Below are 24,446 nucleotides of genomic sequence, written 5' to 3'. Positions count from 1 at the left end.
TGTTTAACTTCTAATCTCTGTGATATGAAGTTGAACTTGGGAAGGAACTAAGGGTTATGCATGGGTTTGGAGAATAAAGTGGGGGAATTAGTTAAAGCTAGAAAAAATTTAGAAAATATAAGTTCATTCCTGAACTGAGCCACAAAGTGCTAAATGTGTTGATTTAATTAGTTAATTTGTGGTATGTGCAAATGTAGCTGTTCTGAAAGCTGGTACCTCCTTGAAATTTGCATTTTGATTAGTAATTCCTGTGAGAACAGAGATGAAACAAGGAAACTTCTGTTTTGTTTCCCTTCTCACTTGTACATTTGGTAAATGTGCAATTGCTGTGAATGTTTTGAGTGCTTATCCAAAATTCCCTGAGCTTTCCTAAATCTCACAGGTACTTTTCAGTCAACAAATAGTTGTGCTTTGGTAATTGTGTAGGTTGAGCTTTGCTGCTTCTGCTTTCTCCAGTTTTTTTTATTATTCACACTTCTTGTTTATGCAGCCTAACGGACGGTCTTTCCTGGATGTATCTGAGGATGAAGTAATACAGCCTGTCCGTAAAGAAAATACAAAGCAGCCAGTGGATGCAGAAAAGAAGAATGAAAAGGTATGGATTTGAAATGAAAGCGTTGGGAATTTAATGCATGTCGATATCACGTAACTGCTTGTGATTGGAATTCCTATTGCTTATATCTGAGCACTGGGGGATATTTTGTGCTATGAGGAGCACTAATCTGATGTGGAAAGAGCTAACAGTACTTTCTTCTGAGATTTGTGCCTTATCGTGGAATGTTTGCATCAAGCAAAACAAACCCCCATGCTAAACACAGATAACGTTGTTAGCAATTTGAAAATGTTAAACCTACAGAAATTGAGTTTGTTTAATCATTGCTGGCTTCTGTGGAGATACAGTATAATGATCGTATTGTTAAGTGGCACAACAATTGAGGGACTGCTCTTGAAAGGATTGAGACCATGTACTTGCTTATTTCTTTTGTCAGATGTATCCATTAGTGTTTAGAGATCTTAATTTCTGGTGACAAACAAGGGCTTTGAAGTCTGATTCGAGCTTTTTGTTATGCAAATTGAACAGCTGTGTTGGAACATCTTTTTCCAAGCCTAGTCTGTAGCTTCATATAGGAGGTAAAGGCACTGAAGAATTGGTGGGTTTTTTGTTGGTTTTTTTGCTGAGGACCAATCTCTTGCATCTTTGTCACAAGTGTACTCTCTTCTAGGCAACGTAGGTGGATTTATGATAGGCCCCTGACCAAAATTTTATTTTGGTTCTTTTGCTAACGTTGTACATGAAATTTTCCTCTTGGCATGGATTTCTGATGATGCATAATAGATATCTTGGCTTGTGCTGCAGCAGACTGGGCTGTCATTTTTGTTCTCATCTGGTAAAGGTTGTAGGTTTTCTTTGTTTTTCCTCCTATTAGGACAGTTAAAAATTCACCATTATAGAAAACGCATTACTTTGTCAAAGTATATCGATATATATAACTCAAATCATTTGATCTATTTGAGCATTAATTAATGGAATTATTTCCTTCAAAAATGCATTTGTTCTGCCTATACTAAGGAGTATTGGAGAAGGAAATCAGTATGCTCAAGCAGTCAGAAAACAGTATTTCATTATTGTAATGTGTAGCTAGCTCAAACTCTAATTAAGTTGCTTGACTTTTTTTTTTTTTTTTTTTTTTTTTCAATTATGTTGGCTAAAGACAACCTGCAAGTTAACTGTATATTGTCAATTGTTTGTAGAGCTCTGAAAGCTTTTATCATTGCAAGCAGGCTTCTCTGTGAAATGGCTTTGCCTTAAGATTTCATGCAGCACACTCCATTCTCTTCTCCATGAGTCACATATCTGATTGACTTTGTGGGGTTTTTTTCAAGGGCAGAACAAAATGAGATCCTGAAGGAGTAACTGCATTTATATTCTTAACTATCACTTTATCTTAAGTGGGTTTCCCGGTAGGTAAGGTGTTTAAATACTCAACTTGAGCCTTACCATAAAATTGCCAGCATAGTAATGTGAATTTAGAAGTGTTAAATTGAAGCTGCAGCTCTGTTAAGTCAGTATTCTTACACTCCTTCAACAGATTATGTTTTCATAGCTCTTTGAGGGAGCCTGGGAAAGCATATTTACCTCAGGAATTGATTGTTGCCCTTCAGTTAAAAACAGCCGCAATTACTTGCTTTGAGCTACATGTCATTTTACAGACACCTAATTATTTGGTTAAGCCTCTTGGGGCATCTGCTGTGTTTGTAACATCATATGCCTGTGAAGAAGAGTGCTAGGGGTCCTGTGTAGGTGTTCTTTCTTTGTAAGACTTCAGGTGGGTGGTGTAAGCTGATGGCTGGGATTTAAGCATTGTGCGCATGTACATAGATACATGTGAATATATGTAATCTGTGACCTGAAGGATATGATTATATTTTTTTTGTTACTGCTGTGCTTAAATATATGCTTTTGGTGAAAAACAGCACTTCATTTGTGTTTCTATATTTCATAGCTGTTTCAGCCTTGTTAGTTTCATGCGTGTTTATTTCGCAACAGCTACCATTTCTTGTTCCCCTTTTTGAGGAGGGGAAGCTTTGGATAATGGCTCAGTTGTGGTTGTTTCGTATACTTCATCGTTTCGACACTGAATAGTTTCTTCCTTTTTTTTTTTCCATTTTTGTGACTTGTGTGATACTGAATTCTTCAGTTGTTAGTATATGGAACTTAAGAATTGAAAAAAAGTGTTTCTCTGAGACTGCAAGGTCTTAGAACTTCATTGCCAGTTCTGTTTGCAGAGACATAAAACTGCCTTGTCTTGAATACTAGAAATATCCAGTCCATTGGGGATGAAGAAGAAAGGCTTATTTTTCTGTAGTTTGTTCTTGTGAGTTGTGGGGCTGGGGCGGGAGCATTTGTTTTATGGACCTAAGTTTTGGACAGCCTGCCAAGTTCCTCATGTGCTCTTTGGCTGGTGGCAGACCCAACCCTGGCAGCTTTCTGTGTTGCAGAAGCTGATACTTTGAATGAATAGGGTTTCTGCAAAATGACTGGCTCATTTGCTCAAGAACCTTTAATGTCTTTAACCTTTGGCAGTCAGTTTGTTACCAGGATAATAGTAACTGTTACAGCACTCAGTTTGGCAGGTGATGAGTAAATGGTGCCTAATTATAGTTCTAGCTACAGAGATTCAGCTCTAGTGACTGAGGCTAAGAAAGCAAGTATATTTTCAGTATTTAAATTATGGACTTTTTAAAAAAAAATTCCTTTTTTTTTAATAGTCTTCAAAACAAACAATGAAGTGTTCATGAGAAGTGTAAAATTTATATCTCTATGAAATCAAGTTATTTAAGAACCTGCAGTTATAACTTAGGGAAGCAGTCATCTTAAACAGCTATCTGAAAGGCTTGTCATGTCTTTTGATGTGTTTCCTTAGTGTCAAAGAACAAATGAGCTGTGATGGTTTTGTGGATGTGAGATTTTAAGACCTCAACTTTTATTCTCAATGTAGCTGAGAATGGAAGATGATTGTACAATAAAGTCCCCAAACTCTCCTTTCAAATTAAGTTGAAATAAACAAATCATAATTTTTCATGTTGTCTGCTATCATTTTTCCTTCTTTACTTGGAAGAGGCTCTTGCAAATAATGAGTTGTTCATGTTCTTGGAACCAGCTCTGTCCAGATTGCTTTTGAAACTGGTCCTGCTCTTTTGGAGATTTTTTCAGAAGTAGCCAGTACCTGGGTAAACGTAGTCTGCTAAGCACATTTGGGAGGTATTTCTGTTTGCATGCATATAAAGCAGTAAGCAGTGAGTTAACTACTCTAGTCACTTCTATAAGTGCTGTGGTTGTCTTGACACAGCACTGCATACAACCAGTGGCATTTTTATTAGCTGTGGTGCTGCAACAACAAGCTGTTCTACTTTCAGTACCTGTATTGAAACTATGATTGTTTTGGGACTTGCTAACTCAAAGGCATTTACACTGCAGAGCATTTTGGAGTCATGGGATATCTGCTGCAGCTCTGGTGTTAACTTAGTTGTTACCAATCCTAGATAAATAGATATTCAAAAAGAGAATATCAAAGGCTTGCAAATCGTGTGGTCTGAACTCAAGTGAAAAGCTGGCAGTTAGCCATTGCTTAGTTAAGACTCTTGCTCTGAATGTCCAGAAAGACTCTTGCTCTGAATGTCCAGAAAGACTCTTGCTCTGAATGTCCAGAAAGACTCTTGCTCTGAATGTCCAGAAAGACTCTTGCTCTGAATGTCCAGAAAGACTCTTGCTCTGAATGTCCAGAAAGACACTTATGCTTGGAGTACTGTTACTGTAATAGTCATACCAGAAATATGAATCAGTGGAAGCTGGACCTTATTCTGAGTGGGTAGTCTTCTTTCTTTAACAAGTTACATTTTTTCATTCAAATATATCTAATAGTTCTTCTCTAGATGGAAAAGCTTTTCGACATTATATTTTCTTTTCAAGAAGGCAGGCAAGTCATTTTGTCAAATATGTATATATTGGTATGGGTTGTAATCACAGTTGCAGTTCTGAAGTCATTTTCCATGCTGGAGTTCTCTTTTTTTCAATGATGTCACTGACATTCCTTTATTCTTCACATAGATTTCTATGTGGATTTTACCAGAGTGGAATCTTTCTGCCAAATATTTCTTGTCCTTCTGTGATTCAGAAACTATCAGCATAGCTTCTTCCACTGGGATTTGTACTCTGAAGAATAAATACTTCTTGCTAGCATGTGTGTACTGCTCAGGTCTGAGGGAACTTGGCTTGTTAGCTTGGAGAAGAGAAAGCTCTGGATAGATCTTATTGTGGCATTCCAGTACTTGAAGGGAGCATATCAACAGGAGGGGGAATGGCTGTTACATGGGTTGATAGTGATAGGGCAAGGGTGAATGGTTTTAAACTAAGACAGGGGAGATTCAGGTTAGATGTTAGGAGGAAGTTTTTTACTCAGAGGGTGGTGATGCACTGGAACAGGTTGCCCAGTGAGGCTGTGGATGCCCCATCCCTGGAGGCATTCAAGGCAAGGCTGGGTGTGGTTCTGTGCAGCCTGCTGTAGTGGTTGGTGACCCTGCCCACAGTTAGGGGGATTGAAACTAGATGTCTTTGTGGTCCTTCTCAACCCAGGCCATTCTATGATTCTGTAAGTCCTTCATGTCCCTCAGCAATCTTAATTTATGTTTAGGAATCAGTATTGTTTAGTACACTTTTCACTTTGAACTGTCCATACAGAAATTTGTTAAGGAAAATTATGTAGATTTGCCCCTGTTCTGCTGAATTTTTTTTCTTATTATGTTTTTGAAAATGCTGAACTGCTGTAGTAATGTTCACTAAGTAATAAAGACAATGTTTTTTTTATTTCTTTTCCTAGTCAAAGAAGAAAAAGAAATCAAAGGGAGATGCTAAAACAGTTCCGGATTCATCACGTCTAGATGGAAAGGAAGCTGATGAAGGTATTAAACTATTGTGTTCAACTGTAAGAAAAACAGTTGCAGTTGTTAAACTTACAGAAACTTGGAGTAGGCATGAATAACAGCTCATTTTATCCATGTTTGCTTTATGAAGCAGATTTATTGCTTTGCATCCAGAGCAACGCTTACCTTTGGTCAGTCGTTTGTTTTCTCAGACTAATGCTGAAGTTGACTGCCACATCTGTGATTTATTTATTTTTTTTCCAAACTAAACCTGTTTTCAGACTTCAGTTTGATACAAAACCGGGTAAAACCATCAGTTTTGCTCTCTAACTTCATGATGTCTTCACTCTGGGGGGTGTTTTAGGAGCCTGGGAAACGAAAATCAGTAACAGAGAAAAGCGTCAGCAGCGTAAGCGTGACAAGGTGATGACTGATGGTGGCTCAGGAGAATCAAATCTCCAAGGGACAGAGAACCCAGCTACTGTATCCATTGAACAACTGATGCCCACACCATCGCTTCCAGTTGGTCTCAGAAAAAATAAAGGTATGATGGTTGATAGACCTAAAAAATCTCTAAACCTAAATCTCTAAAGAATTCTAGAAAGTGCTTGAGTGCTTAAGTAGAGACTGTTTTGGAAGTATAGTTGATGTATTTGGAGATAGAACTCATGAGAAAATTATTTCAAGCCAGGTAAAGATTAGTTTTCATTGTGGAAAAAGTACCATTTTTTGAGCCACTCCAATGGGAGGGTTTAGGGAAGGACCTTGTAGCATAAGTGGCAGAGGCAGGTCGTGTATCTGCACTCCCATATTTCTGTTCCACTGACTGGCCTTTATGATCCTGGGAACTTCAAACCCACAGCACTGTTGCTATGAACACCAACTTGTCAAATTATTGGTTGCTTCCTTGTGACAAGATTACACCTGTGATCTGTATAGAGAAAGCATTCACTGCTTAACATGGGGACTTTTGTTTCAGTATCAAGTTTATTAGAACCTGTACTGATGTGGTCATGATGATGGGGCACATCTGGCTGAAGTGCAGTAGTCAGTTATAGCAGCAGTTTCAATAAAGAGATGTAGGCTTTAGTTTCTGTGGCTTCTTCTGTTTCAGAAAGTTGCATGGGTTTGAACAGTGTGTAGGCATAGGAATTCATATTTGGCTGTAGCTGAATAGTGACTTAGGAAGCTAGAAGAATACAGACATAGTTTAACTTTGTGACATACTTTTTCTGGTACAGTTGGCTCTTTAATTTGTTGAAACTCAGTGTTCTAGCAAAGTGACAAGAGGACTCAGCCTAGCTACTGTCTGGTACTTTGTAACAATATATTGAAACTTCAGTGCTTTAATGTTGGTTGGTTGGGTTTTTTTGTTTTGTTTGTTTTTTGTTTGTTTTAACTGATGCTTGTTCGTGTCTTGGCTGAGTGGCTTACTTGTTGATAACTGGGTCAGTTGTATTCAGTTTTCCTTATTTTTATCCAAACAGCTTCAAGAAATAACTCCAACTTTCCAACTTCCAACTCCCAATTTCTGGCAGTGCCTGACCACTATAACTTCTCTAGGCAGAGTCCCTTGTGCATATATTCTTATGTATCACTGAATATACTTTTCACATAATTATGTATATGAAGATAATCAGTTATGTCTCACGTTCTTATGGTAGGGTAAAAGTCAGAAATAGCTTTCTGTTTCTGAAGATGTTAGAGCTGCCCTTGGTTGGAAAATGACAGCTGATTTAGATTTCTGCTCTTCATTCTTAGGGAAGCTAGCTAGAATTCTTGGAAATGTGCAGTTACTCACTGTATAGGCACTAAATTGCCTCTGAGCATTTAATCTGTCTGTAAGAATTGACACAATGAAAAATGGAGCATTATTTTTATTCTTGAGTTCCCTGGAGATAGCTGGATTTACTTTGAGGTACTGATAATTATGTTTTCTTGAGATACCAATCATGAATACTCTTTAGAGTGATGCTCTTTCCAAAAACATTCTCCAGCTCTGCCTCCTACCTCTTATCCAGGTGATACTCTTCTGAATGTGCAAGTTAGCAGCTCTAAACCTTCAAAGGCGGAGTCATCAGTTCCACAAGGTAAAAGGCTTTTGTTGCTAGACATCCTAATTAACTGGTGAAGTGTTTTACAGAAGTGAAAACAAACGGTCAGTGCAGGATGTTGTGTGGTTTACTAATCAAGAATTCTGTTATACAGCTGGCTTTTTGGCATGCAGGTGTTATATTTCTAAGTCACAGGTACTTCTTAAACATGTCAACAGTTATATTTGTTGGGGTGTATAAAAAAGAATAAGTACCTAGAACTTTCATGCTGATTATCTGCTATGTGCATTCTTACAGAATGGTGAAGTTTATTCTCAAGCTCTGATTAAAAATCCCTCATTCTAGCTTTCATATTTTCTCACTTTTTTTTTTTAATGAGTTACCATCTCAAATAATTAATGTATGTTAACTTATTTCAACTATAAGCCCTGATTTTTGTTGAGTTGGCACTCTTTGCAAGTTATGTGTGCTTGAGTTATTCAGCTCTTTCCGTTCTCCTTTGAGAACCGTGCTGTAAATGCATTCATTTTGAGAATGGCATTTGTCATGTAATTGTTGGTATTTGGCTATGTTAGGCTCTATTTGAGTGGTGAATCTTAATGGCTTTTTGATAAGAGACAGTGACATAGTGGTGATTAAAATTTAGCATTGTGGAAAAAAAAAGTGATTGTTTCTTATAGCCAACACTGGTGGTATTTCTTTAACCAAGAACAGTCATTATGTTTTAGGCAAGTCAGCAAATGAGCTATTGGAAGCACCCAGGTCTAGAAAGTGCATCACTGCTAGTTCTGGAGGGATTTGATTTGTGTGTGAACTTCCTGGACCATAGGTCAGAAAGGAGGAGCCACGTTCTTTGGGGCTTCAGAGAAGCATAATGAATAGGGTAGGAGGTGATGACTTAAGTTGCAGTAAGGAATATACTGGCTGGGCATGAGGAAGAAAGCTTCTTAGTAAGTTTGCCCAGAGATTTTCTGAACTTTCAGCCCTTATGATTTCCAGAACTTGAATAAAGTGATAAAACTTTGAAATTGGCTGTATAGAAGTCATCAGAAGGTGGAATCAAATGAACCCTAGAGATCTGTTCCAACCTTAAGTTTTCTGTAATTTCTGTAAGAAGTTGCAGCTTGTAGGGAATGCACATAAGTGATGGGAGAACAGTTTGATAAACAGAATAATCAAACTTTTGCTTTAGGACTTTGGCGTCTTCTTGCAAGGTTGCAAAGCAGTTGCTTTACCAGCTACACTACAGCTTCTGTGTCTTTGCTATTTTTGTTGTTGCCTTCCTGTGAGGATGTTTGTTCTCAGAGTGTAACAGCTCGCGTTGTGTAGAGAGTGACCAGTAGTTCTAGATGTAAGGGTTGAGATATTGCAGATGTCTGTGTTTGGAAATGTGACTGTGTTCCTAGACAAATCCTAACTCAGCAAATAATTTCCTTGCCAGTGATGCTGCCTTGAATGTCTTTTTGCTGCCTGAGTGGAATTTATTTATGAAATAAAATATTTTGTCTGTAGCTTTTGTGAGCATGTTTGTCCTCTGGCATAAACGTGTGTCACTTTTTAGCTGAGTATTCGTGTTATGCTCTTGATACGCAGATGTTGTGTAGACTGGGAGTTTTCTTGTTTTATGATTCATATTTTTTTAAATAAATAAATCTGAAATATAGGGCCCTTTGAGAAAGGTTTGTCATATTTAGGAAGTGAGCTCTCTGAAAGTAATATGAAACTTGCTTTGTCCAGTAAATCCCCTGCACAGTAGACTGTTGTAGGTCAAGACACCTAGCGAAAGCTGACCTGTACTTTTCCCCCTAGTTTTTATGGGTTCTTGTTATTCGTAGCTGTGCTTCTAGTAATTTCCACATCACATTCAGAAAGCATTTTCTAGTCCTTGGTCATTTCTTTTACTTTGTGCTTAGAGAACTGTTGTATGTTACCATAGCTACGAAACAGAAATCACTTTCTGTTCAGTACTTGAGACTCTCTACAAACCACCACGGTCTGTAAGAGAAATTACCCCTTTTGTTGTTGAATTTAAAAATAAATAAATACACAAGGACCCTGATAAAGGTAGTACCTTTTAAAGGACAAGGCACAAGAAAGAGGTGATTGGTGCTTTATTTTTTCCCCTTATTCTTCAGGTTAGTAGACAGATTCTGTATGTCATTTGAACTGGAAAAACAGGCTGAGGCAGAGTAACAGCTCTTCTTTATCACACTGGTATAGCGAAGCTGTTGTTCATTTTTCTTTTTTTTATTGACATGTGTGTAAATTATGTTTCAATTATTATTTTAATATGCTTATTGTGCTTTTATTTAAGTTTCCCCAGGGTTAAATGAAAGCCATACAGTAAATGGTGGAAGCTGGAATGAGAAGCCTGTAAAAATCTCCTCACAGATTGGTGTAGGGGAGGAAAAATGGACGCCTGTTTCCTCAGCTACAGCTGGGAAGAGGAAGACTGAGGCATCTGCCTGGGCCCAAGACACTGGAGATGCTAATGGGAATGGAAAGGACTGGGGTGTAACTCTGGTGAGCAGGCCCTGGAAAGAGCGTTCTTTGTTCACTCCCATTGGTAAGCAGTTCTAAGAAACATTTGCATCACTTAAATGTTCTTACTTAATTTTTGGTAATGAATTTCCTGAGTAGTTCATGCCTCTGTATTAAAGTAATAATGGAATGGCCTAGTGAAATGTGAACTAAGCATTTCCTGTTTCTTTTAAGTTCTGATGGCTTATTATCTACATTTCTGATTGCAACTTAATTGTGTTTATGGAGTTTATCTGAAATAAAATTATTTGTAGGGACCAGTATTTTTAATCATTTTCCTGAAATTCTGAAAATGTGTAGTAAGTCATAGTGGAATGTAAATTTTTGTAACGCATTTACTTGAGCATTGATATGTTCTGTTCCTATGACACAACCAAACCTACGTTGTCTTCGGACGTTCGTTAGGTTTTGGAAATGAAGAGTGTTTAGCACTTGTTGCAGACTGTTAGCATTTCACTGATTTATTTATTCTCATTAGAAACTATTTCTCAGTCTTCTGCAGTACAATTTTCAGTCCTTGTTGCTTATGCTGTCTGGAATAGTAAGAGAATTTTCTCATTTGTTTGTGGAACAGCCTTTTTATTTAGTAGATACTGTAATGTTGTCCTTCCCACTGTTCGGTCTAAATGATCCTTGTTGCTTCTGGAAGTCATTGTTCTTTGAAGTCAGAAACAGCTGTAAGTCTAAACAGATTTCATTTGTCCCGCATATCTTGAGGTGTGGCACCTGAAACTGGACTTGATATTCTAGTGGAAGGTTCATGCTTGCCAAGTTGAAGCAAAGGTGTGTTTTGATTTTTGTGGTATTTCTTCATATTCTGGATAGCTGTATTCTGCTTTCAATCATGGAATGGCATGTATTGGGAGGGACTTCAAATATCATCTAGTTCTAAACCCCCTGCCATGGGCAGGATTGCCAATTGCTTGATCAGGTTGCCCAGGGCCCTGTCCAATCTGGCCTTGAACACCTTTAGAGATGTGGCATCCTCAGTTTTCCCGTGCAGCCTGTTCTCACACCTCACCATCCTCTCACTGGAAAATTTCCCTCTGACATCTAGTCTAAATTTCCCCTCTTTTAGTTTATAACCATTCCCTCTTGTCCTGTCATTATCAGACAGTACTTTGTATTCTAATAGAATGTTTCTTATTGACTGAACATCTTGTTCTTGTTTTGTTATGGAGAACAGATTGTGTTTGACCAGACTGGTCTGCTTCTGGTAAAATGATAGGATTTGCTGATGAAGGGAGGGCAGTGGATATCCTTTTTACCATAACTTGCTTTCAGTGTTGTCTCTCACAGCATGTTCAGTATCCAGGGTAGGGGGTTCAGCTCTGGATGGTTGAAAAACTGGTTACGTTCTGAGTTCATACTTTGCCTGGAGGCTGACAGTGGGATATCACAGGGTTTTACCATCTTTATATATGATCTGGAGGAGATGATGGAGTGTAGCTTGCATCACATCTGCAAATTACAGAAAACCTTGAGGGGCCAGCTGATGCCATCCAGATCAGGAGTGCTATCCAGAGGAGCCTAAACTGGATGGTGGAAAGGACCAATCTAGCTTAAACAAGAACAAATATAATGTGAAGTGCTTCACCTGGGAAGGAAAAACCCTGAGGGGAACAACAACTGTGGGAGCAGCTTACTTGGAAGGGGGGAAAGTGATGGGCAAAAAGATGTACGTGAGGCGGCTGGTTGTGGGCCCTGGCAGCGGGGGACAGCAGCAGTGTTCAGGGCTGTACGAACAGGAATCTGTCAGCTGTAGCAGCTATCCCTTTCTACTGAACGCTTGTTGGACCTAGTCTGGAATACCGTGCCCAGTGTAGGGGCTCCCTGAACAGAAAGGATATTAATCACCTGGAGCAAATGCAGCAAACTCAGAGGTTGTTGGAGCACTTCTTCTGTGAGGAGAAGCTAAGAGAATGAGGCTTGTCTTGCCTGGGGAGAGGAAGGCTTCGGGAGGCCCTAACAGCAGCCTTCCAGAGCCTGTGAGCTGTTATTGCGAAGACAGAGCCTAGCATACAGTGGTGTGTGGTAGGCAGATGAGTCAACAGGCATAAACTGAAATGAGAGCTGTAGTCTGAGTGTAAGCAGAAACATTTTCCTCACAAGGCGTTGTATGTGGGTTGCTCCGAAAGTAATGCCTCCTAGTTATTTCTGTTGAAACTACATCAAGCACAGAGAGTGTTAGCAACTCTGTCTGGTAGAGCAAATTCCTAGCCACAAAATGTTTTTTTTTAACACGGTCACTACCGTTACCTAATTCACATGGATGAGCTGAATGTGACTTCTCTTTCACGTCAATTTTGCCACAGCTGGAATGTACATTCATCAAGCATCCGTGAATGTCAGTGGGTACGATCTTTTTGGCATGGAGAAATTCTATGACCCATCTTTGCTTCATATGCACTGTGATGTCATATGCTGTTTTGTCAGACTGCCCCTCTGCTGCCACCTGTCCACAGCAGCAAAATGTGAGGAAATGTTGGTGGGAAGGTTCATCCTCTACTGCTGTACCACCTGACATGATGGGGCAACGTAACAAATAGGAGGCATTCGTTTTGAGCAGCCTTTGCACGGCCTTTCCAAGTAACCAGTCTTCGTCCTGGGAAGTTTTTATACCCAGGTGGATAGAATAATGTGCATCCTGGTCTGACCTCAGAACTGAGTGTGTGTTGATGAGGAGGGTGTACTTGGAATCTTCTGATATCCCTTCCCATCCAGATTTATTCTGTTTTGTAGCTTGTTAAACTCCTGCTAGCTTTTATTCATAATCAGGGTCTTGCCTTCTGTTTCTTTTGACACAATTGTGCCACTGGTAATTTTGTCTTGTTTTCTATTTTACACTTCTGAGTCAAATACTACTTCATGTTTTTAATCAGCGCCTCCTACTTGTCAAAAATACATTGTATAAGCAATTTTCTGAAAGCTAGATGTCATCTACAGAACTAACATAAGATTTTTAATAACACAGGTGATTATAGTGGGGAAAATTACAGCAGTATGGGGCCCAAAACACTATCTACTTTTCTATTAAGAGTGTATAGGGAGAAAAGTCTGTAGAGAGTGGAAGATGGTCTGAAAATTACTTGGAGCTGAATGTTCACACATTCACACCTCTGTCAGCTATCATTAATAATCAAAATAATTCCATTTTATAGAATGCTAACATGACTGGAACTACCTCTGTTTTTCTTACCTTGTTCTTCATTAAATAGCTACTTTCTTCAGTATTGTCAGCTGTGCGAAATTTGTTGTTGTTTTTTGTTTTATTTCCCCTCTGTACTCTCCCACAGATGCTTGGAAGGTAGATGCAAGGATTAATACCTCGGAACAGAATTCTACTTCTTTCTCTTCTTTTGGCTTAACTCCTGGAGTTTCTGGTATGTATATGCTTCCAAAGGTTCTCCTCTCTACTTCCCTACCAGGTGGAAATAAAATTTCCCAAATGTTACTAATTCGTTTTTTTTTTCCTAATTGTCCTTTTAAAAAGTAGTGGTAAATCTAAACAAGTAGAAGATCCACTTCTTGAAGGTTTGGAAAGCTTTTTTCTTTTTTCTTATTGTGCTCAAATAATGCAATAAAGTAACTTTTAAATTGATAATCAAAAGTTTGGTAATGCTGCACCTCAAGATGGGGATCTGGAAATTGCTTTCTAGGAAGGTCCATTTACCCAGAATTTTGAGGGATTTCGTTGTTCATTGATTGTTGGCTTGTTCATTTGTTTTCCTTCTTGAAATTGAAGCACTACTTGAAAAATGTGTTCCATAGAATTCCTGAGTCCTTGCTCTTCAGGATGGATGAGAAAGCTGAACTGCAGAGTTTTCTTGTTTTAAAGGGTGAAATCGCTGCAGAGTGCAAATCTGGCTTCCTAACAATTCTTGTGTGTTAAACCACTGACATAAGTGCTGCAGTGATTTATTACACAATAAAGGAATTGTATGTCAGGTTTTCTGTTCTTGCTTGCTTACTCCAATTGCCTTGGAGCTTGGCATGGCTATTTTCTTTTAGGGAGTAGCTAGCGAAGTCCTCATGTGCTTAGGCTGTGTTTACTTGTATTGCAGTTTGCAGTCTTCAAACTGTATAACTACAGTTTGTTGTCTTATAGCTCACAAGTGCCTCGTTCTCTGTGTACTCCTGTGCCAGTACAGCAAAGAAGCTGTAAATGTGATTCTGTGGAATGCTAAGGTCTAATTCACCATACTTTCTGAATAACGTTCAATTAAATGAAAGCTTGTACAATCAAGAGCTTTTGCTCAAGACAAAGGATTTTCATAAATTTGATTTCCCAAGGGAGCCTCTTGAATAAAAGTTCAGTTACTACTCTGAAACCTAAGGAAATTCAGTTACTGAAGTGGGAAGGACTGATCCGAGGTGCGCCTAGAATAACATCATTCCAACTTGAATTCAGAGAGAAGCATAAAGAAATTGAAGTATATTCATCATCTGTGCACATCAGCCAACAGTGTCAGAATTCCATAACGAATATTTACTGCTTACTGTTGTGGCCAGCTGGCAGAAGATGAGAATGTGGCAAGATTCCTGTCGTTTCAGGTATCTTTTACAGAAAAGTTCATATATTAGAGAGAACCAGGTAGGACTGCATTTAGCTAGTTAAACTTTTTCACAAGTAAGTCTCATCATAAAATGTGAAACTGAAAGAAATCAACATAATTGAGCTTTTTTTTTTTTTCCTAAATTGTTTGCCCTATTTTTCTAAAATAACAACATTAAATGTCTAACACTTCTTACCATAGCTGGCATCCATCTTGCTGTTTGCCATGCTGCTTTTATGCTTCTGGAAACTTCTACTTGAACTGAGAATTGGATTCTTAATAGTGAATAATTCAGTTGCTATGTATGTGATGCAAATGATGAAGTTTTTCTAGTCCATTTTTTTTCTTTTAGAGTACTGTATATGAAAATTCAAAGTTGCACAAGATAGTTAACTTTGCCCACAACATTTAATTGTTTTCTATTTTGGGGAGACTGCTGCAAGCCTTAGTTTGCTGTTGTTCATAGAATCATAGAATTCTTAGAGTTGAAAGCAATTTTTAAAGGTTGTCTAGTCCAGTTCCCCTGCAGTGAACAGGCACATGCACAGCTAGATCAGGTTGCCAAGGACCTGATCAGCCTCATCTTGACAAGTCTTCAGGGACAGGGTATCTACCACATCTCTGGACAGTGTATTCCAGTGCCTTACCACCCTCACTGTAAAAGACTTTTTCCTTATGTCCAACCTAAATCTACCCTCTTTATGCTCAAACTAGACTTCCCATTTCCCCTTGTTGTGTCACCACAGTCTCTGGTATACATCCCTTTTAGGCATACAAAGTCTGCTATCAGGTCACCTTGCAGCCTTCTCTTCTCCAGCCCCAGCTCTCCTGGCCTGTTCTCATAGGACAGGTGTTCCATTCTGTGGGTCATTTTTGTGGCCCTTCTCTGGATGTGCTCCAACAGGTCTGCGCCTCTCCTGTACTGAGGAGTCCATGTCTAGATGCAGTACTCCAGGTGAGGCCTCACTGGTGCAGAATAAAGGGGCAGAATCAGCTCCCTGCTGGCTGTGCATCTTTTGATGCAGCCTTCGATGTGGTTGGCTTTCTGGGCTGTGAGGGCTCATTGCTGGCGCATGACCTGCTTTTCTTCCACCAGTAGCTCCAGGTCTTTCTTGACAGGGCTGTGCTCAGTCTTTTCATTCCAGAGCTTGTATTGGTAGTGAGGGCTGCCTCATGAGAGGGTACAAGACCTTGCATTTGGATTTGTTAAACCTCCTGAGGTTCACCTTGCCCCACTGCTCGAGGATGTATAGGTCCCTCTTGATGGCATCCCATCCCTCTGGTGTATTGACCGCACAGCACAAGTTTGCTGTGAGTGCACTCAACCCCACTGTCAGTGTCACTGATGAAGATATCAAAGAATATCTGCTGCAGCACTGACCCCTGGGGAGCACCAGTCAACACTTGATCTCCATCTGGACACTGATCCATTGACCACTGCTCTCTGATCTTGATCCTGCAGCCAGTTCTTCGTCCATTGAACAGTCCACCCATCAAATCCATCTTTCCAATTTGGAGAGAAGGATGTGGGATACCATTCAGTGGCTTTACTAAAGTTGAGATAGATGGCATCACTGGCTCTTCCCTTGTCTATGATTTAGTGATACCATCATGAAAGGTCACTAGGTTGGTCGAGCAGTATTTTCCCTTGGAGCCATGCTGGTTCTCCCATATCACCTCCCTGTCTTCCATGTACCTTAGCATAGCTTCCAGGATGATCTGCTCCATGATCTTTTCTGGCACAGAGGTGAGATTGACAGGTCAGTAGTTAGTTCCCAGGGTCATCCTTTTTACCCTTTTAGAAATAGGTGTGATGTTGCCTTCTTCCCAGTCACCAAGATCTTCACCTGATTGCCACGACTTTTCAAATACCATTGAGAGTGACTTGGCAACTGCATCGGGTAGTTCCCTCCAGACTCAGGGATGCATCTCATTGGGACCCATAGACTTGTGGATCTTCAGGTTCCTAGATGGTCACCTGATTTTTGCTTACAGAGAGAGGGACATTGCTTCCCCAATTCCCTCCTACCAGACCAAATGTTTGAGGGCTCTGTGGCAAGTGGTTAGCAGAGAATACTGAGGCAAAAAAGCTGTATATAAAAAAAATAATAATAATAGTTCACCTGTATTACCTTCTTTTTCTGACTTAACTTTGCATCTTCTAGTTCCCTGATTTTCTGAAAATATTTATTTTTTGAAGAGCTTGTAGTTTTCCTGTAATGTGCTGTCTTTAGAATCAAGACTTTTCTGGTTTTGTTTTTGAGTCTTCCTTTGTTACCTTGCTCTGAATTTCTTTATCTAAGATGATTCAGGAAGCTTGAAACTTACAACTTCATTTATTCACTTTCAGGTTCCAACAGTGAATCTGTTTCTCAGGCTGGTACTTCTGATTTTCCATGGGATTTAAGTCACGCTCAGCCCCCTGTTGATGATGAATGGTCTGGGTTAAGTATGTTCCTCTAAAACGTTCGTTAACAAAAACTGTAATTGCCACTGCCCTACAGCATGCATTCTTATTAGCTACTTGCATTAGCTAGTTGCAGTCATGTGTTAGTTGAGTAATTGGTTTTGCTTTTAGATATTTGTAACTTACTGAGGATTTAACTCTTATTTTTAGACTTACTTCCTTGTTAGCAATTGTTTGGAAGTTCTTGTGTAAAAACAGCAGTCTCTATCCTGCATATTTATAAGTTTCTTGGAGGCTGTAAACATAAGCTTGATGTTTCTTCTTCTCCCTCCTTGCCAACTGCAGAATATACATGTTTTTCCCAGCCTCTCTAGACAAGGTTCATAGTAGAGTTAGTAGAGGAAATGTGGTGAAGTTAGTCTTACGTAAATACCTCTTACTGAAACCACACCCATGAGGAAAGTTCTGTGGTGTTTGCTTTTTGAATTGCCTTGTAATTGATATCTTTATTCGGTAAAATAGTAGGCTTGTCATGATATTGTTTTCCTTAAACCTCGCTCAGCTAAAAACTTGGTTAGCAAACTGATCAAAGCTGCCTTGCATGTTTCTTTCAGAAAACAGTGCCTTGTTTAATGACTTCACAAAATGAATCGCTGGAGTCTTTGATTCCACCAATTTTGGCAGATATCAAATAATGCAAAAAAAAATTTTATCTGATTTTTAAGGATGAGGGAAGCACAGTTCAATTAATCACTTGGAAGTGATCAGCATTACAACATACGGATATAATTTACTTGCATTTCTGAGCATAGAACGTTTATAGTTATATCTTTTAATCAAGTAGTTTATTCATAGATACCAAGTAATTGAACTTTTGTTATTTCCCTGTTCCTATTAGTGCACTTCAACTCTAATTGATAGGTAGATATACCTTGCTGGTTTATCAAGTTCACTGCAAGGAAGTTAGCTGCACATGCAGAAACTGAGTTTTTATATTTTATTAGAAAGATTGTGTTTTTTCTTTAAGAAATCAATGATGGGACAATAGACAAAACTTATTAAGCATTACACTGCATAGTAACTTCTTTCAAATCAGTTGATTTTAGTGTTAATGTTTCAGAGTAGTAAGTTGAGGTAATGTTTTTACACAGAAGAAAGAGATGGGAAAAAAATCTAAGTAATCTTCAAATCTAGTATACTTTTGGTTTCTGAATGTTAATTATTTAATGTAATTGGTTTAGTTACTGCTTTTTCTTTTGACATAAGTTTTTAAATGTTTAAATTGAATTCTGCTGTAGCTGGCAGACTGTTTGCATCTTCATTTGGCATAGGCTGAGGGCAAGAAATATATTTGCTGATATTCTTCAATTTCCATTTATATCATGTTTTACAAGCTGTTCAGTTTTGAAAGAAGCTTGCTATAGCTTTCCACTAAGCAGGCTGTCAAAGGCTGAGTTCTTCCCTTCTAGCATTTTTCATATATATGTGTGTGTATATGTATATGTATGTGTATATATATATATATATATATACACAGTATACAGATGAACTTGTCATTCCGCTGTCATAATGTGCCATTGTACAATGGCAATAGTAGCAAAATGGAGTGGGGACTTAAAACCTTGGAGGAAATATAAGTATTAAGAAATTCTGTTACAAGAGGATGCTTGCTCAGTAATACATTTTTAGATAACTTGTTTTAAAAGATCGTTTCTAAACAGTGCTATTCATAGGTCACTCTAATTTCTTCATGAACTCAAAAAATTTGAGATAAAGAACTTCTCTTAAAATTCGTCCTTTTTTATGTAGTCCATATGAGTATTCAGAAGTAATTGCACCTGGGTAGCTGCTGCTATGTCTAGTTTGTAACCTTATTGCTCTGTAAAATCAAAACTTGACTCGTTGCTTGACAAATCTACATCTTATTATTATTAAATTTTTCAGAAGTAGAGGGAAATGCCTCTTTGTATCTTGGTATCAGGGAGAGTTCTCTGCATGTTTTTGAAGTCTCAATGTGTACCTCTGAAGTACAAAAACATTCCTGAAAATCTTCTTAATCTCTGTAGATGGACTTTCTTCTGCTGATCCCAGCTCTGATTGGAATGCACCAGCAGAAGAGTGGGGAAACTGGGTAGATGAGGAAAAAGTTGCTTCTGTTCCACAGCCTAAAGAGGCATTATCTGATGTTCAGAAGGTAAAAGGTGATATTTTCTCCTTAGCACTGAGACTTTGCCCTTGCCACTGCCATTTCTTAAAGTAACTTAAAGGTGATGATAAAGGTAATCTCTCATCTCCTTTACACTGATAAAAGCATAATAATTTTGTTAATGTGTAAAGATGGATATTGCTAATGGGTAAAGTAGAAACCAATTAGCTCTGTGTCAGATCTTGCTATCTCACCATAATGTAAGGTATTACCTTTCATTGTGTACTGATGGAGGATTTGGATCTCTCCTCATAAATACTTCGCATGCTTAAAAAAAGGTTGAGAAAAGCAGCATTTCTGTGCCACCAATCCGTGGTTCTGTGCTGCATTTTTCATTCCCAGCTCCTGTACTTATGCTTTTAGAGAGCGTGTAAAGAACGTGGTCTTCCCAAAATGAACAGATAAGATTGTGTTCACTTCTTTTGTAGGTAGTTACAGACCTTGTAGCTAATAATTTATGTATAGAGTATAGAAAGGATGTTAAATATTGTTTTTCCACATTGAAGGCTTTAGATAATGAAAGAGAGAAAGCAGAGCCAGTTCTTCAGAGTTCTGCAAGTGGGAAGTCCAAGAAAAAGAAGAAGAAAAAGAAGAAGCAGGGTGAAGAAGCTAACTCTCCTTCACAGGTGAATGGAATAAGATTGGGGTAGTTTAACGTGATATGTTAAAGGTATTGATACTTAACTCTGTGAGTGCAGGTATACTATGTGGGTCAGATTTGAATTAGGTGGATACTATTTGCAAACTGAGGATGGCTAGAGCTTTGTGTTATTTCTAAATAGTTTTTCAAGAATTACCTTGAAACATCTGTTGTGTAAATAGCACAAGCAGATTGCACTTGGCCATTGAAGCACATTTAAATGGATGAGAGCAAGTACTTTTCAAATAGGAAAAGTCGTTTGTAAGGTCATGCTGAGAATGCTTCTCTGCCTGTGGTGACAGCCTTTTGTAACTTATATTCTGTACAAAAAAGTAAATTCTCATTTGAAACTCTGACTAGGTAAGTTGGAGGGGGAAAAGGCATTACTTCAGTCATACTTTGGATTTGCTTCTTGTGATTGTCCTGATTTTAGTTTTATTACAACGATTGTGAAAGATAATTCCTATCAAGAATTCCAGCTAAATATCCAATATTAAAAGGCTCCCATTTAACCTTCCTCTTGATAGGACACTGAAGAACTGGACAGAGAAGCTGGAGAGGAATTTCATGATACCTCAAAAGCTCAACCACAGCAGGAAATAGCTTTTTCTCTGAAGACCATAAGTACTAGTGAACCAGCTAAGGTAGGAACACAAAATGGCATGATTTCTGATTTTGAAATGGTCAAGATGTATTGGAACATGAATTTGTGTGGGATGGTGTTACTGTCAGAATACTGCTTCAGATTACATTTGTTAAACAGGGAGGTGATTGAGAGGTTGAAGTTTATTAGGTATGGGTCAGTTATGAGTCTTCAAAAATGACATCCACTCTGAAGAACAATATTTGCTAAAATAGGAAAAAGGAAAAACAACAAAATCATCTTGAGTTTTAAGGCTGGATTTTTTCATTTGTTTGAATAAATGGTTAAAAATTTGAAATCTGGAAACCTAAAAATAAATAGGTAAGAGTCAAGCATATTAGCATATTTTATGGCTTCTTCACAGAGTGAAGAATTAACAGCTTACTGTATTCTGAGTTGTCATTAATCCAGTTCACAAATTAACCATTTGTTTCAGCTCACAGTTTAAAGAAATACAGAGAATACAAGTTCTTTTAGTCTTTCTCCAAATAGCTCCTTTAGACACTATTGTCCTATGAACATCACACTTCAGGAAGGAGTAAAATATTTAATATTTCTGATAGTATTTTGTATTATATAAAGAATGAACAGCACCAGTGAAGTAGTACCTCAAAATATTGAGGTTTTTGTTTCAATAACTAAGCCTGCTTTGGCAGGAGGGTTGGACTTGATCTCTAGAGGTTGCTTCCAACCCCTGCAATTCTGGGATTTCTTACATAAAGATATCGAGGTCTGCAGATATGAATGAGATTGTGAGAATGAAGTCTTATATGAGAGGCTGCAGGTCGATAAAGAAAAGTTAGAGGAACTGCATATTGAAATCATAACACTTGAGAAGCACATTCAGGTGTAGTATTAGTTTGTTCTAAATATCCTGCATTGGAATATGGCTTTACTGTGATTAGTTAGTGTAAGTTCAGCTCAACCATTACTCAGAGTTAATTTTAGGTACCTCTTCTGTCTGACTCATACAAAAGTTCTCTTTGAAGCTGCACCTGGAGGGCAGGGGGAACAATGGAAAGCCTTCATGTTAGAAAGGGGCTTTTTTCCTGTGGGTGTGTAAATGGATTTTTAGTAAATAGTAAAATTAAGGGCAAATATGTTTCTTTTTTATTAGAAACTAAAAATGTATAGACAGGAAAAACAGTTTAACTTTATTTTTTGATATCTAGAAAGAGGTGTGGTGTATCCCAGAAGGATACCCTTTGCTGTTTAGAAGTGAAGTCAGCTTAAGAAATATTGTTCTGCTACACATAATAGTTCTTTTGATCTGCAGTTCAGTTTTTTTCGTCATAGGAAGTATCAGCACTCTCAAACATCATCTCTGTTTCAGCAGACTACCTCATTGTTCAGTAGTTAAAACTAGTCCCAACTAGTTAAACAGCATCAGCTCTGTTGTAAGGCAGCTCTGTGTCCTGCTGTTTTTTAGACTTAAGCGAGCCTGTTGCTGAGTCTTGAATTCAATCTTCCTGTATGTTTTCCTAATCTTTTCAGATAGGTCGTGTCTGTGTATAGCTGTGTTACAGTCCATGACAATTTTGTGAAACAACAAATACTGTATTAAACTTGAGGGAGGAAAAGAAGGAGAAATAATGCCTGGAAGTGAGTTGAACTTGATAAACATGAAGAGCAACCTATGAATTGTCTCTCACAATGCAGATGCCTATCAGTTGTTTTCCAAGCCCCTTTGACATCAAATTTGGCTTTTCCACAATTTCATTTATGCTGAGTGGTTTTCTGATGTTAGACTTGCCTGTTACAAAAAGTTTTAGAAGTAGTTTCTAACTGATGACTGAAATGGATGACCTAAGTTTCTGACAAAGGTGATCCATTCCCGAGTAAGTCTTCTGGAACCTGAGGACCAAATATGAGGAAAAGGAATATGAGAACCAAATACAAGGGAAATAGAATAGAATAAAATTGGAGGACAGAAAGTAGTTACTCAGAATATCCTAATGAAAACTTGAAACAGGAAGGTGTTGAGCACTTTTTTCTTTTTTTAATCTGGTAATATTTTCCCACATAAAACATTCCCTTATTATGTGTTAGGCTACATGTGCTAAGGAAAACCTCTGGATTCTTATAGAATCATAGATCATAGAATCCTTAGAGTTGGAAGGGATCTCTGAGGGCCTTCTAGTCCAGCTCCCCTGCAATGACCAGGGGCACCACAGCTAGATCAGGTTGCCCTGGGCCTGATTCAGCCTTGCCTGGAAAGCCCTCAGGAATGGGGCATCGACCACAGCAAGAGGTAACCTGTTCCAGTGCTCACCACCCTCACAGTAAAAGATCTTTTCCTTATACCTAACCTGAATCTACTCTCCCTGAGCTTGAGGCAATTTCTCCTTGTCCTGTTGCCACAGACCCTGCTAAATATTCTTCTCTGACGCCTTTTGTCACTGTGTCACTGACTGTGGGATCATGTAGTAATTTTTTTTTTGCTCCATCTTAGTGAAATGTCTTTTTATTTTTATTTTTACTTCCATTTTACTGTACTTTAAATCCAGTAGGTACTACACAGTAAGCTACAGTTACAGTTCAGCTCTCTGGTGGGAACCTTCAGAATAGAGCAGATAATTGGAAAATACTCAAACTATCTTTTTCTTGGGAGTTCATCCTACAGTAGCTGTCAGCAAATTGTATTTTGACTAGTCTCACAAATAACTGTTCTATTAGAAGCACAGTGCATTTTGAACACTTGGTAGGAGCAAATGCTTTCTGAACAGTATAAAAATTTTCGAGTTGTACAATTGAACCTAACCAGCCTATTTGCCTTGAAACAAAATGTATATGTCGGTGTCTTCCATCTATTCTGAATATGTATTCTAGTATCTTTTTAGGGTTTTAGTGACTTTAAGATTGCTCCTCCCTTTCTTTGCATGTCATGGGGTGTTTTTTTTTGTTTGTTTTTTAGTTGGGTTTTTTTGAGAGGAATTAGTGTTTGGCTTTGCTTGTATGCAACTAAAAGTCTTGGCACTAGATGGCAGTCAGTGTTGCAGCTTTGATTAGAATTTTGAAGGTTTTTAGTACTGGTTTAATTTTTCAGTGCCATCTTCCCTGTGGCTACTAAGTATGAGAATGTGTAATAACACCTTACTGATGTATGACATGGTAAACTTTTGGGAAAATGTTTTCTTCTTTCCAAATAGCCTGAGGAGGCTTCTTCTCTTGCTGTCCCCACTGAGCCATCTGTAATTGTATCAGAGAGTGATTCTGTCAAGATTGCTTCCCAAGTGCCACAGATGCTGCAAGAGACAGACGTTTCTAGTCCCAGTATTAAGCAAAACAGTGTGCCTCCTCCCCAGAGTAAGTATGTCAGTGCAATTCCTTGGTCTGGATTTAGGGTGTGGCTTCTTATGGTGGTGTGTTTTGTTTTTCTTTTCCATAGGATGTGTATAGTCAGTGCTTTGCCATGTGGTTTGGGTGTAGAGCAGTACATCAAATAGATACATATTTATTTTATGTATTGATATTTTAGCTTTCATTTAAGTAGTGTGGTAAACGTCCTTTCAACATGAGGAAAACCTCTCTTTTGACATGCGAGTGTCATGGGACCATCATAGAGTGGCTTGGGTTGGAAGGGGCCTTGAAGCCCATCTAGTTCCAACCTGTCTGCAGTGGGCAGAGCTGCTACCAACTTGGTCAGGCTGCCCAGGGCCTCATCCCGCCCAGCCTTGGGCACCTCCAGGAACGAGAGTCACTTAGTGGTTAAAATCCTATGGAAGTGAACAAGTGATGCTAGTTGTGTGCATGTCATTATTTCTGGTTAGCAGAAAAAATAATAACAATAATAATGACCTGTCACGTTCCATCTTATTGGAAGGGTTACATTACAGAGAATCATTTTATTCTTTATGATGTTTAAAAAATGTGTATATATATATATATATATATAGGTTGGAGTTAGCAGAGTTTTGTTTTAGAGGTGCTTCAAATTTGCCTGTTTGATACAACAGGCAAATGATAGTCTCCTTCCAA

General features: G+C 38.5%; 1 protein-coding gene across 2 annotated transcripts in view; it reads left to right on the top strand.

The window, feature by feature from the left end:
* The window catches only part of MTDH (metadherin), a 31,264-nt gene that overhangs the window by 5,455 nt on the left and 1,363 nt on the right, over nucleotides 1-24,446 (top strand). Inside the window, exons 2-12 of one of the 2 annotated variants that reach the window (XM_065752954.1) lie at nucleotides 491-595; nucleotides 5,379-5,460; nucleotides 5,786-5,965; nucleotides 7,443-7,511; nucleotides 9,790-10,041; nucleotides 13,313-13,399; nucleotides 16,923-17,021; nucleotides 19,046-19,173; nucleotides 19,692-19,811; nucleotides 20,353-20,469; nucleotides 23,618-23,774. In XM_065752954.1, coding sequence (XP_065609026.1) covers nucleotides 491-595; nucleotides 5,379-5,460; nucleotides 5,786-5,965; nucleotides 7,443-7,511; nucleotides 9,790-10,041; nucleotides 13,313-13,399; nucleotides 16,923-17,021; nucleotides 19,046-19,173; nucleotides 19,692-19,811; nucleotides 20,353-20,469; nucleotides 23,618-23,774 — 1,396 coding nt within the window. The remainder of the gene's footprint in view (nucleotides 1-490; nucleotides 596-5,378; nucleotides 5,461-5,785; nucleotides 5,966-7,442; nucleotides 7,512-9,789; nucleotides 10,042-13,312; nucleotides 13,400-16,922; nucleotides 17,022-19,045; nucleotides 19,174-19,691; nucleotides 19,812-20,352; nucleotides 20,470-23,617; nucleotides 23,775-24,446) is intronic. The other variant, XM_065752955.1, reaches the window with a different exon arrangement.

This window comes from Cyrtonyx montezumae, unplaced genomic scaffold, assembly GCF_038088225.1.
Source record: "Cyrtonyx montezumae isolate F1298 unplaced genomic scaffold, pur_monq_1.0 scaffold_8, whole genome shotgun sequence".
NCBI classification, from domain to species: domain Eukaryota; kingdom Metazoa; phylum Chordata; class Aves; order Galliformes; family Odontophoridae; genus Cyrtonyx; species Cyrtonyx montezumae.
The sequence above is the reverse complement of the archived record's forward strand: the minus strand, read 5'-3'. Positions and strand labels throughout refer to the sequence as shown.